General features: G+C 42.9%; 2 protein-coding genes across 8 annotated transcripts in view; one reads left to right on the top strand and one right to left on the bottom strand.

Moving 5' to 3' along the window:
- The window catches only part of cdh23 (cadherin-related 23), a 188,980-nt gene that overhangs the window by 151,401 nt on the left and 19,412 nt on the right, over positions 1-18,167 (top strand). For 5 of the 7 annotated variants that reach the window (XM_017424252.3, XM_017424250.3, XM_017424254.3 and 2 more), the window contains exons 33-37: positions 706-708; positions 857-1,006; positions 1,094-1,222; positions 1,329-1,457; positions 1,621-1,848. In XM_017424252.3, coding sequence (XP_017279741.1) covers positions 706-708; positions 857-1,006; positions 1,094-1,222; positions 1,329-1,457; positions 1,621-1,848 — 639 coding nt within the window. Of the gene's footprint in view, positions 1-653; positions 1,007-1,093; positions 1,223-1,328; positions 1,458-1,620; positions 1,849-18,167 lie in introns of those variants that run through there. The other 2 variants (XR_005232685.1, XM_037973730.1) reach the window with 2 other exon arrangements.
- vsir (V-set immunoregulatory receptor) lies at positions 3,944-17,951 on the bottom strand. The gene is made up of 7 exons (XM_017424257.3): positions 17,681-17,951; positions 9,762-10,151; positions 8,757-8,807; positions 8,555-8,665; positions 8,340-8,367; positions 7,614-7,786; positions 3,944-6,118 (listed from the first exon to the last, which is right to left on the bottom strand). The coding sequence occupies exons 1-7, from the start codon at positions 17,934-17,936 to the stop codon at positions 6,081-6,083; spliced, it is 1,047 nt and encodes a 348-aa protein (XP_017279746.2). The 5' UTR covers positions 17,937-17,951; the 3' UTR covers positions 3,944-6,080.

Below are 18,167 nucleotides of genomic sequence, written 5' to 3' on the forward strand. Positions count from 1 at the left end.
TTGAAGTGTCTAGGTGTTGTAGTTTTTTAACTAGAGGAGATTAAAGATGCTGAAGGGAGGAAAAAATTAGCTGGAATCGCCCTTTAGCCATTTTCCGAATCAGAAACCAACTTCAGCTTTGTGGAATTGAAGGAGAATATTTTCAGCGAGTTACCTCGGTTGTGTTTCACTTCTTCTTCTGCTCTTTATTTTAGCAGTAAGGTAGCAAAGCTGCGCTCTTCTTCGTAGACATTGAGTTTGGCTGCAGCTGCACACAGTTGCAGCGCCTCCTACAGGAAACTGGTGGAGCTACGCAGAGAACCACGCCGTTCAAACCTCGTCATGAGCGCAGCTTAGCAACTGCGTGAGGCCAGTGTGGTGACCCTGATGAGCCCCACATCATGGATACGCTGCCTCCACGCTCCTCTGAGGACTTTAAAACGCCGCCACTATGACGACAAACCACCACGACCTCGCTATGATGCTCAAAACTATATCGACCTGCTGCGTTCTTCATACGCCCCTGAAGACCAACCCAACATCCTGCAGAGTCTATCCAAATTCTGTTTTTTTGTGTCATAGCAGGGTCGTCATCCACTCTGAAAGGGGCCTGATCTGCTTTCTGTGTTTTTGATTGTCACTGCATAGATTATATTGTGTCTATTTTGTTGTAGAAGCTAAAAGGCATTCCTCTTTTGTTAATTGCATCTTTCTTTGGAACTGCAGAAGGTAAGAATCCGTCATTTCACAGTGAAATATGAGCACAGCATAAAATGTATTCATCTGTGGTTTCACTGCTGCTTTATGTAATTTAAAGGTAGGTCTCAGTCTGTCGTTGCGCTGCAGAGTGCACAGATGATTTTTTGCCGCCTCGCAGGTATCTATCACCATTCTGGATGAAAACGACAACAGTCCAGAGTTTGACATTACTTCTGATACGTCTGTGAGCATTCCAGAAAACAAAGGCATGGGGACAAAGGTGGCAGTAGTGCTGGCCAGAGACCGAGATGCTGGATCCAACGGGCTGGTGAGGAGAAGTAAAGATGGAACAACCAGTTCGACTCATCAGCAGATGACCTGAGATCCTGTTATCCTTTTTCTTGTTTTCCTTCAGGTGAATTTCACTCTGGTGGCTGGTAACATGCAGGATGTTTTCATGATTAAAACTGTGAACTACAGCTACGGGGAGGTTTACGTCAACGCTCCTCTGGACAGAGAGTCAGTAGACCGCTACCTGCTGAAGGTCAGAGGGCAAACATCTGTATTCATGTCTCCTGTATTCGTGCACTTTTCTGGCCTCTGTCTTACGTCACTTTGAGGTATTTATTGGTTTAAATGTCTTGTTGCAGGTGCGTGCCACTGACAACGGCTCGCCTCCCAGATACACAGATCACTCTCTCACTGTCAACATCCTGGACGTTAACGATAATCCACCTGTCATCGAAAGCCAGAGAGGCTACAACGTCAGCGTCAACGAGGTAGGGATGCGTTCGCACTCATAATCATTTTATTAATCAGTGGTTTGCCTTTAAATTCGTCAATCATCAGTTGTAGGTAAATATTGGTATTTAACCATCCTGGAAAGATTTTCTTTAATTCTTCCACCGACAGCTGACAGTGAATCTGAATAAATCTTTGCAGAACGTCGGAGGAGGCACGTCAGTTCTCCGTGTGGTCGCCACCGACCGAGACATCGGTTCCAACGCCATGCTGTTCTATTACATCACAGCTGGAAACCAGGACCTGACGTTCCGCATGGACCGCATGACCGGAGAGATGGTGACTCGACCGGCGCCGCCTGACCGAGAGCGGCAGCAGGAGTATCACCTCACCGTTACCGTGGAGGACGACGGCACGCCGCCGCTGTCGGTAAGGAACGACTGCGAGGAAAACGCTTCAAATGTTAAAGTTCTCAGAGTTTTATATTTAGGTATTATTTTCTGTCAGATTATTTTTACTGTTTCTCACTGATACAGAATATTTGATTGGTCGACCATTAGACTGCCTTCGCCACTTTATAATTAAATTTCAACAGATAATCAGTCCCTCCAGGATTTTGCGGGCATTTTTTGGGATTGTTGCAGCTAAAATGCCTGATTTCGTGGGGCATTTTCCTAAAAGTTGCAATTTTTTTTTACTAAAATCAATAAACAACCATAACTTTTAATATATAAACCAAAAATACTTCCTAGTTTTGTAAGATAATTCCCAACAAAAGGTGCTTTATTTGAGAACTTTGATAGCTTCTAAACTGACATTCATGAGCATTTCTGGATTGTCCCTGGTCTGCAGCTCTCCTCACATGTTTTGCAGACACAAAGTGTTTGTCGATGCGTTTATGTTCCATGATTACACTGCAGGACGTGCAAAACAGCTGCAGCTGGGGAGGAAACTGGTTTGCTGAAATCTTTGTGGGCAAATGTGAAGCATTAGCGCACATTTTGGCTTCGGTCGCTGCTCCTGCATGCTCCCGGCATTCTGATGTTAACAGGAAGTGACGTCACATGTCTTCTTCCTGAGTTCTTTGGGGTTATTTTGTATTCCACGCTTCACAAACCCACAAAGAAGACACCTTCATCAGATCCTGGATCCAAGCGGCTGAAAGCTTCCTCTGTCGGGTGGCTGGACTCAACCTTAGAAATAATACAAGGAGATCCGTTATCTCAAAGTAGAGCCGCTCCTGGACCTGTTACCTTTGTGACCTGCCCGTAAAAAAGCAGCAGAAAGTGGATGGATGTGAGGTTACTCATGCTTTTATAATTCCCTCTAAAAAGGCTTAAATTACTCCTCTCAGCAGAAACAACAGATCAGTTCTCACAGTTTCTCATGTGGTTTAATATCATTTAATGTCAGGATACAAAACTGTGAATTTAAAAAGCTTTAACGCTCAAAAAAATAAAATTGTTTCTCAGTCCCTGTAATAATCATCTTTTGACCCCTGGACTTAAGTGTTCTTCCTTCATTTTTGCCACATTTTATTTCAATTATTTTATATTCTCAACTAGAGTTTTTTTCATTTCTGTATGGGTATTGAAGAAACTGATTCCTTATTTCACCTTTTATTAAACCAGAGCTTGGTACAGATGTTTAAAAAGGTCACATAAAAACTGAAAACAGTTCTTGCTGATCTGCGAGGGCACAGGAAGCTCCGTGTTTTGTCAACGGGAAACCCACAAGTCTTATTTTCTGCTCTGAGGCACAGAGACCAGGGTGTCTTCCTTTCTTCAGAAACATTTAAAACTGTTGATAGATGAGAGTTATTCACTGTCGAAGTTATCTCCAGTCTTAGAAACCTGTAAGACAGTAGAAGGACCTCTTCTGGACATCGCATCATCCGGTTTAGCTTTCTGTCTCCTGTAATAAAGAAGGATACGAAGCTTGTTGTAGTATTTTCTCTTGTCGACGCTAGTATCTCTCCGGGGTGCATCATCTCAAGGATGCACGAGTGGAACAACCTTATTATTCTGTGTGATGACTCCCTGGACAGCAGGATGTCCTTCTGTGGTTACAGTTCAGGACAGTGAGCTTCAATTAAGATTCAGAGAGGTCCATTTTCTCTCTCTCTCTCTCTCTCTAGCAAAGGTCCAGAATATATTTGCTATTTTTTAAACAACATATTGTCTTTCAGGCCTGTACCTCTCTGAGAGCTGCAGAGAGAAACTGCAGGCTTGACGTGGGAATTACTATAAATGTTAGAAAAGCTGTGCCCCCTAAAACAAATTACAGAGAAAACTGCATGCCTTAAAGTTAGATACTGTAAATTATAGAAGAGATGCGCCGTCTAAAATGAATTATCATAAATACAGGAAAATGTACACGAATATTCCATAATATTTTGATTCTGCTAAGTTTTAACAACTGATCTGGGTCCAGATCCAGACCTCAGTCCAACATTTGAGGATCCCCAGTTCAGCAAAGCTGTCGTTTAAAAGTTAAGCTGATTTCAGAGACGAGACAGAAACCGTTTGGGTTCAAGAGTTCCTTTTATTATACAAGCTCCTTTAACATACAGAACACACATGCCTCTGATATAAATGTTTTTTTAACTTTTTACAATATAAAACGTATTAAAATAACAAAATATGTGAGCATGCACATTTATAAACATGTTTTAGCTCAATCAGAAATTATTTCTTACAGCTGTAATTTGATTTGAAATCAAACAAAGCCATCAGGACACAAACACGCTCAGAAATCTCTTTCAGAAAGCCATGCACGAACACAATACCCTGTCATAAACACCTGCTACACGTCATTCATGAGATGATTTCCACCGAGCACCTGCTGCGTCCGTTTGTCCTCGCTGTGCGAAGAAACCACAGGAGTCAGAACAGAACTGTGACGCATGATGAGATCTTTGGTTAATGATTCAAACGAGCTTCTCTGTACATTTGCTGAATTGTTCATTTTTCTTCCTCTTCTTATCTGACCTCATTGTGCGCAAAAAAAAAAAAAAAAACAGAACCCTGACAATGAAAAGCATCAACAGTGAAATCCAAAACAAAAGTGTTATTATGACAGTAATTAAAGTTTTTCTTTTTGGTGTCTGTAAGGCTACATTCATTCTTATTAATTTGGACACAGGACAACAACTAATAACTCCTTTTAACAAACTTTTTTCAGCAGTTTTAAGGCTACTGTGCAGCGCTGAAAGTACAGGAAGAAAAGAGTTTTTAGAAAAAAAAAAGGTGCAAACTGGAACTGAGGTAGCAAAGACAAAACAGGAAAGAAAGCAAAAATAAATCATACAAAAGATGCAACATAATGCCACTCGTAAGAAAATGTGTGGACTTTTTTTAATGATCGAGGCTCCTTTGTTATGTTTACAGTGCATGATGGGATTATGAAGGATGGGTTGTTTGTTTCCCACAAACTCCGAGCTACATTCAGGATTTTATTAATTCTCTGATAGAGCCCGTGCAGCGTACGGCAGGAAAAACAGCTGATCTACGTTTATCCCTCATGTTGTACAGCAAGTTTCCTCCTAACAGTAAAAACAAATAATGCTCTGCAAAAAGGTGATGTTCTGTTATTTAAAAATTAAAGAATGGAGGTCTGAGCAGGTAAAGGTGAAAACTGAGCCGGATGCAACGCTGCTGATAATTATTTATCATCAGGGTGATTTTCAGACCTGGGATGTTTTGTCATAACTACAGTTTTGTTAAAGAAACAAAACATGTTTTTGACCAAAAATCTTTGCTCTGATAACTAAAGACTGGCATCAGAATCAGCCATAAAAAAACTTGCTTTGGTTGACCTCTAGTTTGGAGATTCTCACATGAATCCTGAAAGTCTCCAGCAGTCTTGGCCCAGTGAGACACTGGATATCAGGTTTCCTGCTCCCTCGTCTGTCGCCCCCCTCTGGGTTACACCCTCCTGACACCTGGGTACCTCATCTCTCAGTCCCCTGTCCAACAAACAGATTGCCCTTTCAAATCGGGACGTGCCGCTGTCTGAAACGGAGTCTAGTCTGGGCCCGGCAACCCATCGAGCGCGCCGCTGCACGTCCCTGACTGCCTCCGTCCCAAACCGTACGGACGAGCCGCGAGCCGCGGTTTGGTGGAAGGTGCGGCGCTGCCTGAGAATATCATCTAGATGTCCAAGTTTGTGCTCAGAGCTGTACATTTTACTCTACAACTTGCCATCCATCATGGTGGAATAAACCGTCATGATGACATCACTGCACGGGCTCTATGGTGACAGTCAGTGGAGCAAAAACTGGCATCTTCAGGTGGTTTGAGTTCTCACCAGCTTAAATCAACCAAACCTACAGGGATGATGATGTGGACCCGGAACTGAAATATAGAAAAACCAAAGTCTGTTGCTTTTTACTTTCAAATTTGAATCAAAGTCGGTGCTGTTGTGTTTGGAAACCACTCCTGCCCTGAAGCTGTTGTTCCAGGTGGAAATAGTATCTGAATCCCAAAAAATGCAGCCCTTCTCCCTCCTGTGGTCCAGACAACGCACGGTATGGTTCTGGTTCTTAAGAGACAGCTGGTGAGGACAGTATTGCTGCTAAGACGGTGAGGAAGAGGAGGAGAGCTGCAGGACTGTTTCCAGGTCAGCAGTCTGAGAAAACGATCAGATTGTTTTTTTGCTCTTTAAATCTGCAGCAAGTCTGGAGACTCTGGGATGGTGTCTGAAACAGAGAAAGAGAGAGCAGAGGAATGATAAGTAGGAGCTGAAGACATTTGCACTTCCTGTTGCTTAAATATGACGGAATGACCACATTTGTTTTGGGTTTTTTTAATTTATGACTTATCTTTGACTCGAACAGCAAAAGACCAAATTTACAGAACAAGACGTGTTTTGCTGGAAACGGGGTTGAAAAAAAAAAAAGCAGAACCAAAAAACGCCTCAAGCCAGAATTGCAACATGTTTAATGTTAACAAGGAAGTTCTGCCGAAAAATGATGAAGAGGAAAGATGAAGTGCAGCTTTTTGTCCACGGCATGAAACCTCAGACAGCTGTTTCTACAGAACATCTGGGGACCATGAGAGGAAATGAGACCTATGCCTGGACAGAAAAACATCTTCTCACCAAATTTAGAAAATGTTGTTTTGGAATTTTGTGATTTTTATGAATATTTATCACGCGCCACCTACAGGCTGAAAGGGATCACTGCAGCCAGCCTTATTCAACATGGCCGCCAGTCAGGTTTACAGATAATGAGCTGAAATTTGCCATGATAGTAGCTGAGACTGATCTCCAACACATCTGCTGAGCACTAACAGATCTTTAAAGCGTTTCGATGCAAGGCGGCGGGTGATATGCATTCCTTTAAGGAACGCTCCTTTCATTTAAACTGCTTATTTTTCTGTCTTCTGAGATTGCGCAGTAAGGAAGCTGAGTAATCCGTGCCAGTATGTCTGGAATGTCTGCACAGATGTCTCAGGATTTGATAGGAAAACATTCAAAGTTTCAGTCGGAGGCTGTTGTCGTTAACGTGAACGATGGCCGGTGCTGGTTTGTGTTTTTGTGAGGTTAAACTCTTTTATTCGGTCATATCAGGAATGTTTTGAGGATAAATGTTGAATTTTGCACCAAGTTTTAGGACGTTTCAGCAGAAACACAAAGAGTTGTGTTGTTTTCTTTCCTTCATTGCATCACAGTTACCAAACTGAGTGGATTTTGAAACTCCGGCCCGTGTCCTTGTGTAATACACATACGTGATGCTGCAAGTACTAATGTTCGTAACTTGAGTAATAAATGAACGTGAAACGAGTCAGGTTTACATTTCTCTAATTCCACGGTTTGTTTCAGCTCGTTATGACTTGACCGATTTGGCTTTTTTACCTTCATCCAATCTCCTCAGATATGTTTCAGAGGGTTCTGCTGTTCCATTCAAGACAAAAAAAGACTGAAATAGATCCTTTATTTAAGCATTCAGACCACTTCTAGTGCACAGTTTTAGTTTAGTTTACCCATCAGCTCTTTCATCTGATTAAAACTAAACTACTTCTCCAAACTGAGGCAGAACAAAGAGCCATCTACTGCCGGTTTGACGTTAATCAGTCACAGATTTTCCACAGAACTCTACTTAATGTCTGTCAGTTAGTGATTGTGTTGGTGTTGTCGGGTCAAGGAACCATCGGTATCACGTATCATATAAGTTGATTTCTGACTTGTCTTACCTTCAGACGGGAAGAAGACGTCTCCCTGAGCAGGAGAAATGGGCGTTCCCGGGTCAGACAGCAAGTGGTGTCCAGTTTCAGAGGACTGCCTGGTCATGATCTGAGACACAGTGCGGGTCTTTACTTGTGGCGACCCCCCGACAAACACGGGGTTCTCGTGGCCCTGAGCCTCGCTGACAAACAGAAAAACACAAAGGAGACGTGAGAAACCTCCATCAGGGCTCTAAACTCAAACTTTCCTAATTAGGATTTCAAAATAATTCAGCTTTTTACTGCTCCATTTGTTCTTTTACAATTTACTACTTTCTGCTTTTTAAACCGTTCATATATAAAAAAAAACGTTCAGCTCATTCAGGAGATGGCTGCTACGACTTTTGGTTCTTTTAGCTTTTTTTATACTTTCTAAAGACTTTAACTTTGTTTACAACTTTTTCCCCCTCAGAAGTGCATTAGGTTCTCTTAAATTCCCTCAAAAACAACTACCATTCTTTAACTTTTAGTTCATCTTTTGCTAATTTTATCTGTTTTGCTTCTTTGAGCTTTAACAGCACAGTTTCACACGTTTCTCTAGTATTTCTGTCTGCCAAGGCTAATTGCTGAAATGACCTGTTGGACATTTTGCCACTCCAACATTATGGGATGTTTTTGTACTTTGCATTATTATTATTTTCCGAGATTGTTATGGCGATGTACGAGATCAATGAAACAGACTGTGGGAAAACCTACCTGTCCATCCTGACGAGCTCTTGTGCACCTGGGAGAGAGGAAACAGGAAATGGGCCATTGTGAGCGAACCGAAATGGGAGCGGAGAGTGAATGTGCTTCCTAACTTTGTGGAGTACAGTTAATCCAGCTCTCCGACAGGAAACATGTCTCAGACCAAACGCCACGGGAAGCACAGTGTGGAAAAAGAATCGAATGGACGTGGGTTCAATACGTACGCCTGCTCGACCGGGCGCTCAGTCGCTGTTTGTAGACCAGCACCAGAATCACCGGCAGAGAGAGCAGAGCCAGGATGCAGGCTGCTAAAGCCAAGGCCACGGGCACCGAGCCTGAGGAAGCAGCGGAGAGACCGGGAATTACATTACCAGAAGAACCTGCCAGTTACGGGCTGATTGGGAAGGTTTGGGAACGTTTTCTTACCTCCAGTTGGTGTGGGATCCCAGACGGTGCAATTCTTAACTCCGGTTCTTGCTGGAAAAAGATGCAGGATTGGTTAAATGCAGCCATGAGCAGTCAAAGAAAATGACACATAAATTAAAGGTCTAACATCCCTTAAAGCACACGTGTCAAACTCAAGGCCCGCGGGCCAGATCCGGCCCTCTGTAACATCTCATCCGGCCCTCCAGTCTGGGACAGATCAAGTCTCTGATTCTTATTTTGCTTAAAAAAACTGAGCCTAATTAGTGAAGTTTTCTCTGACAGTGACTTAGAAGCCAACAATATATAGTTTTAATTTCTGTATGATCAGGTTTTGTTGATGGCTTTTTAAAAAAATCTGTTTTAATGTTAAAAATTCATTTAAAAGCTGAGTGAGGCATAAGAAATGACTGCTAATAATGAGCTTTTTGAAGTTTGATCTATTTGTCTGTGTTCATTAAAGTCTGTTTGCTCTAAATTCTGTATAATCTGTAACTGGGAAAAGGTCATTGATATTTCTATATGAATGAGTTGACTTAATACATCTAAAACCAAGGTTAATTTATGTAATTTTTAATAAATATTGATCGTGATTGGCCCTTGGCTAGGACCAAATTTTTAATTTTGGCCCCCTTGCGTCACTGGGTTTGACACCCCTGCCTCAATGGAATGCATATCACCCGCCGCTGTTCATGCCAGAGTTTTAGACTAAAATCATCTGTTGAGAAATGAGATGTTAACCGTATTCTCCTGCAGGATGTCACTCAGTGTGCTGTGAATGACTCTCAGCTACTATCTCATCAGTATCTGTAAAACTAACTGAACTATCTTTGTGTTTTCTAAGGTCAGTTGTCTGTGGCAGCCATTTTGAATCAGGTTGGCTCAAAAACTTAATCAGGTGTAGATGAACCCGCCACCAAAAGGCCAAAGACTCGAAATCTCACCTAACGGTCACCGTGATTGATGTGTGGATGAGTATCTATGAGCTGTGCTTTGTTGGGTTCTTACCTGGCGTCACTTGAAGGATAACGTGGCTGTGGAACGTCAGAGGCGACTCGTGGTTGTGCTGCTTGCTCGTGTCCAGGAGCAGGCAGCAGTAGCGGCCCTGGTCAGCGTGCGTGACGTTGGACAGAGTCACCCACATGTTCTTGGCCGTGTGTCCGAAGTTCATCCCTGCTGGGGTGTGGTGTGAGTTGTGTGACATGTTGCGTGGCCTCATCCCTTTTTTACAGTGCTGGTCACTGTGAGGCGTGAAAAGCCACAGGTGCTTCAGATCAGCGCTGACGGCGTTTGACTGGGCGCACACCAGTTTCGCCACCACACCCTCCGGACAGAAGTAGTACAGGTGGGGGGCAGAAATACCCTGACTGGAGTGAAGGTGGGACGTCTCGGCTTTCACTGGAGAAAGAAAGAAACACAAAAGAATGTAATTAACACACAAACATGGATGGATGGAAGAACAATGGATGGATGGATGGATGGATGGATGGACGGATGGAAGAACAATGGATGGATGGATGGATGGATGGATGGATGGATAGAAGAACAATGGATGGATGGATGGATGGATGGAAGAACAATGGATGGATGAATGGATGGGTGGGTGGGTGGATGGATGGAAGAACAATGGATGGATGAATGGATGGGTGGGTGGAAGAACAATGGATGGATGGATGGAAGAACGATGGATGGATGGATAGAAGTGATCATAAAAACACAAAAATTGTCTAACTCAGTTAATTTTACAGATATTGAGCTAAAATCTGGGATGGTAGTAACTGAGACTGATCTCCAACACACATTCAGAGCACTGACAGACACATCTCATCGATCACTGGATGGATTTTAATGAAACTTCCAGGAAATAATTTCTGAATATTCATCTACAACTGATTAACTTTTGGAGCCAACTCAATTCAAGATGGCCGCTACAGATGAGTGGCGTTAGGAAATACAAAACTGGATATGATTTAGTCAGTTTTACAGATCTTGAGATCAAATTTGGCGTGGTGGTAGCTGAGAGTCATTTCCAACTCTTTGTGCAAGAGCTTTGCTTAAAAGTTTAGATTTAACACCATCATGAACCACTGGATGGATTTTATTGAAACCTTCTGAAAGTAATTATTGAATGATGATTAGTGATTGGATGAGCTGACTAACTTCAGGAGCCAATCCGATTCAAGATGGCTGCCACAGCTAATCAAAATAGCCAACAAAAGATGGCTTTCATTCATTCAGTTTAACAGATATTAAGCTAAAATCTGATTTGGCAGCAGTTGAGACATTTCTAACACACTCTGAGCAAACACCTCATGATATCACATGAGACTGAGCAAAACGTTATTTTCAGGGTTTGACCAAAAGTTAGAGACGTGTTTGGAATGGAAATTATAAGAAGTGTCTGAGAAGCTTCACATGTGGAAGGTAGGAAGATATATATATATATATATATATATATATATATATATAATTATTCCGGATGACAAAGAATAACCAAAGGAAAGAACGGAGTATTTTTGGAAAAATCTAAAGTTCTTTTAGTGGCAGCAGCTGCTGTTTTTTCTAAATCATTGGGATTTCCACCAAGAAGCTGCCTAAAAAAACTGCCGATAACCAGAAAGTAAATGTAAAATGTAAAGCTGGGGCAGTAACATCTGTCCTTTTGATTTCAGGTTTGTAGGAAACCGCCGATAATGATTGAACTCTACCAATCGTTTCCAAGAATCCTGGTCAAATTCTGGCGTCCCTCAACAAGCCACAACAATCATTCAACTTCCTGAATACATATATAAAACAATTCAGTTCTGAAATCACTCATTAAATCACACCTCTGTTTAGATGATTTGTGTTGTTACCACAACTCCTCTCACTAACCACAACTTTTATTTTAAGGCAATGAGAAATCTCAAGCAGGATTTGGAGTCAAACGCAGCTGAGTTTCTGTACCTTTGGGTCAGCACAGTTTGAGAGTTCAAACTGTGGTGAAAAGAGCCGCGTCTGCTGGCTGAAACAAACCCGTCCCTAAATCACCACTTCCTCCCAGACGGCTGGAGATGCATCTGCAGGAGTCAGACCGATGGTCTGTTTGATTGTTCTTCACCACACCACTGTTGTTCTTTGATATTATTACAGAGTTCTTAGTAAAACAGCATTTTGTTGCTCTAATAGCTGCCTGGCGGCACAGATTAGTTGCATGTACCTGTCTGTGTGCACGCAGGAAACCAACAAAGCAGCTGTGAGAAGCTCTTTACAGATTGCACAAACTCTGTCGTTCACTTGCACGTTCAACCACATCCTGTTCTGACTTCAGAGCAGCAGCAAAACATGCAATAATGGAAAATTCTTTGTATTATGTACTTTAAAAATGACTGTTTTACTGGAATAATGCAACCAAACGAGCCTCGGATCGAAAGCTGAAGCAAACTTCTTCTTTGTTTTTTGGAAAACTATTCGCCCCCTTCCTGATTTCTTCTTTTTGATTTTTCTGTCACACTTTAATGGTTCAGACCAGCAAAGAAATATTAATATTAGAGCAAAATACACAAAATGCAGTTTCTAATCATGCTTTCATTTATTAAAGGAAAAAAGCCATCCAAACCAAGCTGTATGGAAAAGTATATCCCCTCCTTATCAAATCAAGAATGAACAGATTTTTTGGGGGGAAGCTGAGTTCAGTTTCAGAAATCACTTAAATCAAGCCGTTATCCACAAATGGAGCAAACGTGGAACAGTGGAGCAGCCGGACGACCAAAATGACTCCAAGAGCTGATCGACAACTCATCCAGGAGGTCCGAAAAGAACCCAGAACTGAAGCACGGCAGCAACAAAGTTCTGCGTTGGTTTGGATGATTTTCTCCCCTTTCTCCCACAAAATCATCATTTTAAAAAACTGCATTTTGTATTAATTCAGGTTATCTTTACTGACATCTTCATTTCTTTGATGATCTGAAACTTTAGGGTGCAACAGCAACAAAAAAGAAAAACGTAAGGGTGCAAACACTTTGTCACCGCACTGCACACACACACACACACACACCTTGTCTAATCTGCAGTCATACAAAGAACTGAGGTTCTCCTAACAGCCAGTTTCATATCATCAGTAGTCTTTGTGTGCAGCAGGTTGCAGTGCACGTAGAATCTGAGACGGTAACAGGAAGTGAGTGTTTGAGCGTGCACACATGTGGGGGCGGACGGCAGATAGTAGCACCATAGAGTCAGTTTTTATAGTAAGTTGTACGCCTGAACTGTGCACAGAGGAGGTGGTCAGTGTCTGCTGAGAGGAGTGAACTTCCTTCCTGAAGTGTCCTGGCACCTCCCTCCCCCTCGCCTCCCCCTCGCCTCCTCCGTCAGCCTCAGGGTCGCAGAGCCGATTTCTGACTCCTTCAGGCTGAAAATGTCGAGCAGGCTTCACCTCCACCCAAAACCTGCTCCAAAACCAGGAATACGATGGTGCATTTTTATTATTTTATAGGTTTGTTTTGTGTTGATGATTGTCAATTTTAAAAAAAAGCATCAAATGGTTAAAATAATCTGTTAGGCTCCATCTTCATGTCTTAAAATCTTCTAATAGATGATAATATTTATATACTCATGCTGCTCTTATTAATGGCATCAAAACACAGGAAAAATAAATATTCCTAAACCGCGACTATTGGCAACAAATCGGCATTCAGGATGTCTCAAACTGTTCTGTTTTCCTCACTCCTCTAGCTGTATTTTTTGGACACACGTCTGCAAACTCCTGTCATTTTTTTCCAGATGTGAATGTGTCGTTCAGTGTGGCTTCAAGTGGAAATTTGCAGATTTTCTCACAATTTTGTGCGGCCCAGTGAGATCCAGGCTTCAGCTTCGCTACAGATTCTCCTCAAACCGTTTTCTCTCAGTTATTAAACATGATCCAAGTTTAAAGCGAGCGGATCAGGATTCGTCAGTAAAACGGATGTAGGAAAACTGTATAAATGGCTCCGTTGTTGTTGTGGTTTTTAAAGCACAAAGTGACAGCCGGCGTGCACAAATGAAGCTGCATCATCGTTTCTCAGAAGCTCTGACTTCCAAAAAACATGGAGGCAGAAAAGTTCTTCAAACGGAAAACTCGGTTTGTTTCGGGGAGATGCAAACGCAGCAGAAACTCTGTTCTAAAAAAAGCTGGTGTAACGTAAACAAGGCCTGAGTCGTGACCCGTTTTTAACATTTCCAAGAGAAGTCGGCTTCAGATGAGCAACAAAAACACAAATGAGGAAACAGAAATGTTTTATTTGTTTGTTTGTTTTGTTTAAAGGTCAAAAGCTGCTTCAAATCGGTGATTTCATCTCAGCTGGGAAGGAAGTACAGTAGCTAAAGAGCCTGTAACCTTTGCTCTTTTGATTAGCCGTGCGTGTTTGTTTGCACGCCATGTGTGCATCCTGTGTGTGTGTGTGTTGCAGAATATGAGTTCCTGTGTGTTCAGCTGAACTTTAAACACGCTATTGTGTGCAAAAAGAAGCAATAGGAAGACCGCGGAGGGTGATTAAGGTGAAACTGTTCCTCTTTACGTGTTGGGACAATAGAAGGGGAAGAGTTCTCGTCTTCTGTTTCACACCCGCCTCACCCCCCGCCTGATTTACATCAAAACAGGAATCGCTGGTAAACAGCAGTTTTGTTGTAGTTTGGTTCAATAGACCAAATACTGACTGTATGCTGGTGATTTGTTATTGACAGACTAAAGGAAATGAATATCTGTGGATTTCAGAGACAGGAAACCCTCCGATGTGTCCAGCATGAGCTTCCACAGACTTGTGTGTCTCAGTTTCAGCAGGATTATGGATTTCCACCTGTGGTCTTTGTTCCCAGGATCCCGACGGCCCCCGGGGGCCCGGAAACAGGCCCTCCTTTGTTTCAGGCCTCGGTGCCACCTGTTGGGGACGTGTTGCAGCTTTCTGACAGCTTCTTGCTCCCAAACAATAACCTGAAAGCTCAGGCAGCATTCTCTGGTTTCTGGTCGTTTAGTTTTCCAAATATTTTTGACATTTAACAACTTCTGCATACTTTGTGCAATTTTAGCCGCTCAGCTCATTCAGGAGGTCGGTGCTGATGACGTTTGGTTTTCTAACGTTTATACTTTTAAAATTATTACGCAGAAATCCACTGAGATCTCTTTAACTCCTTGCCTCTGAAATCTGCTTCAACATATTTGCTCTGTTCTTCTTCTGCTGCTTTTAGCATTTTGCTAATTTTAGATTTTAGCCACCCCTTTAATAATTTTAGCTAATATTTTGCCATTTTTAGTATTTAGCTAGTCTTCTGCTACTTGTAGCGTATTGCATCTTTCTTCACTTTACTGACTTCTACCACGTTGAAGACACAAACCGACCACCTCACGGCGTCTTCCTGTTGCACAAAACGTCTCCAGTTCTACTTCCTGAAAGGTTTAGGATCAGGATTCTCCTCCCAGTTACCAAGAAAAGATTATCCTCTGTGCACCGAAACAAACTTAAGCAGTAAAGTTTCAGAAAATGTAGCAAACAGGAAGTGTTAAAGTCTGACAGTCACAGACTTAGACACAACAGGAAGTGGTTAAGAGTCCGCAGGTCACAGTTCAGGCGGCCATGACATCTGCTTCACAAAATTTGCTGTTTCAGGATTTAGAGCAACAGAATTATGTCACTCTGATTTAACTGTGAAAATCCTTGAAAATGAGTACAAATATAAGTTAATTGCATTAAAAGTAAAAGTTTTCTCTCCTCTGACCTTCTCGGGGGGGTCTGTCCTGCCTTAAGGTACAGTTCAGCGTACCCTCGGCTTTTTGTGGAAAAGTTATATAAATTATAAATTATATTTTTCCTGTGAAATCTCTGCTGGAGGTGAGCCCTGGATGCCCCAAAGGTGCTACAGCTAGCCGCTACTGGCATTTGCTCTTGCCAATAACCATAGAATGTTATGTAAACAGCTGCGTCATGCAGAACGGTTGGTGGTGTAACGGCTCGTGGTGTTTGCATGACGTTTCAAGATGGCTGCAATCTTAGCCCCGCTCAGACCAGCCATTAGCTCATCGGTCCTGTCAGAATTAAACTCCGTTTCTCGTTTTATGAGCGATCTGTTGAGCGGAAGGTAAAAATCTGATTCATCGCCGACAGAGAAGCTTCTGATTTGATTTTCCACATCAGAGCTGCCACTTTAGGACAGTTTGTCCCAGTCGAGTTGCCGTAGCTTCCTGGAGAGGAAACATGTAAAGCTGTGTGTTTTCACACCTTTTTCATGAACAACATCTGTTCTGCACTTTATCTCTTAGTAAAGACTTTTTACCCAAACCAAAGGTTTCAAAGTGCTTAGCTTAAGTTGGCATCTGTGCTAATTGTTGGTCTCCAGCCTGTCATTATCAGGTTGTTTTTACTCTTCTTGGTCATTTAAGTTTCAAGGTCATCATTAAATGTTTTGCGGTGAGGTTTAAACCAGGAATCTTATCTCTACCGTCTCCAACAGATTAGATGTTAAGCATTATAACAATAACCACAGAAACCCACTTCAAAGTGCATAACATTTGGGGGATTTTTTTTAAACTGTAACTTGATGAAGAGTCAAGGCTCTGAATGTGGTGGTCCTTGGGCTTTTTTCAGGGCGGGGGGGGGGACAAAGTGTTCCCAGCAGCGTGGAGGTCACTGCTGATGATGTCATTTATCATTCTCGCTGTTAAATGTAAGAAATATGACCTTTAAAAAAGATCTCAGAAATATTCTAACAAACGAGTCCCCCCTTCCTCCCCCTTCCTCCACACTCTTGTTATTACGATGCACATGCAGCTTCAACAGCTGTTGCTCAGCCTTACATGTACCCCCCCACACACACACACACACACACAAAAACTCCCCGCCGGGTTCATTACTGTCAGTGAGACCTGCCGCCCCAAACAGATTTCTTCATTTAGCTCAGGATCGATGCTCCTCTACTGGAGGAGAAAACAGGAGAGAGCGGTCCTGCTGTGGCACACTTCATTGACCGCTTTGGGCCGTGCCATTGTTCGCCACAAGGAACTAAGAGCTTATCTGGGAGGAAAAAAAAAGGGGGGGGGGGGCGCTGATTGTAGCTGGGTTTCACTCGGGTCGGGTTCTACAGAGTGGAAATCCATTACTGGCAGAACAGCTGTTTTCAGAAGGAAACAAGCGGTGAAGGTACAAGGTGAGGACGTCTCCCGGGGCTGCTGGTTCAAAACCGGGTCCATTTGAAGAGTTTCAGTCTGACTGGAGGGATGAGGGGATGCAAATGTTGTCAGTTTCACATTAATCCTGCAGAAAGAGCCCCCACTGGGAGTGCTACTGCTAGCTGCTACAGTTCTCTGTAAATAACTGTGTAATGTAATGTTTAGACTAGCCGTTAGCTCGTCAGTCCTATCAGAAATTAACTTTATTTTTTTCAAAAGAGTTTTTTGTAACTTTTTCAAATGTTTGAACGTGTTTCCCCCTCAGAAATAAAGATCTCTTCAGAGTTCTGCTTCTTCGGCAGCTATCCAGCTCTGTTTTTCCAGTCGTTTCAGGTCTGAAGGGTTTGTGGTGGGTTTTTGGGGAGTTAGTTTATCTAAATAGGCTTAAGCCTGAGCTGAGAAGTGAGAAGTTGTTTGAAGTGAAGCAGCTGTTTGTCCTCCAGCCCCCACATCTGATTCCAGCTTCCAGGGAAAACATTCCGCCTGAACAGTCCTCAAAGCTCATCAAACCATTTTCTGCCACATTTCTGAGCTTTAAATCGCTCCCAGACCCGCAGTTTGAGGAGGATTTACAGCAACATCCCAGAGGAGGGGGGCTGAGAAACGCGCCAGATGTTCCGACTCAAAACAACAACAAAACAACAACCAACATGCGGGGCGCGGGGGGGGGGGGCAGCTGTTACAGTACTCAGATTTCAGCAGCTGGAGCTGAAAGTGAAGAAGTGTCTGCTATCAGAAGGATCCGCGTTCTTACCTCCAGCTGCGGCGAACAGAACCGACACCATCCAGAACATGACGGACCTCCGCTCCATGGCTGACTGTACCTTAAACTGGGACGGACTTCTTCTCGGCTTCTCGAACTTCTGCTCTCGTTCACGAGCACGCGACTGAAACCACCTCTCGCTGGTTTCTCCCCAACTTGTGCGCTCCGAGTTCTGGCTGAGCGTAAAGGGAGGACTGACGCGTAAAGACGCTCCGCCCCTCCGCGCCGCGTGCGCGTCGGCAGCCATCCCATAATAAGAGCAGCCAGTACGAGAAAACTGTGATTGTAGATCAGGTGAGCAGTTTATATAAGGGGGGAGGGAAAGGGGTCCGTCTAATTCCTGCACCCCAGCCAGATTTCTCAGTTTTTATTTTAACCGTCAGAACCGGAGAAGTTTTGGAATCACAGCCTTAATTTGTTCTAAAAAAAAAAAAAAAAAAAAAAAAAGATTTTCCAGTTTTTTTCAAACTGAGAACTG

This window comes from Kryptolebias marmoratus, linkage group LG22 (assembly GCF_001649575.2).
Source record: "Kryptolebias marmoratus isolate JLee-2015 linkage group LG22, ASM164957v2, whole genome shotgun sequence".
Classification (NCBI taxonomy): domain Eukaryota; kingdom Metazoa; phylum Chordata; class Actinopteri; order Cyprinodontiformes; family Rivulidae; genus Kryptolebias; species Kryptolebias marmoratus.

Coding starts and splice junctions, on each gene's coding strand:
- vsir (XM_017424257.3), bottom strand. CDS start 17,936: ATGGCTGCCGACGCGCACGCGGCGCGGAGGGGCGGAGCGTCTTTACGC. Junction 7,787..8,339: donor GAGCTCGTCAGGATGGACAG/GTAGGTTTTCCC, acceptor TCTGTTTGTCAG/CGAGGCTCAGGGCCACGAGA. Junction 6,119..7,613: donor CGTCTTCTTCCCGTCTGAAG/GTAAGACAAGTC, acceptor TCTCTGTTTCAG/ACACCATCCCAGAGTCTCCA.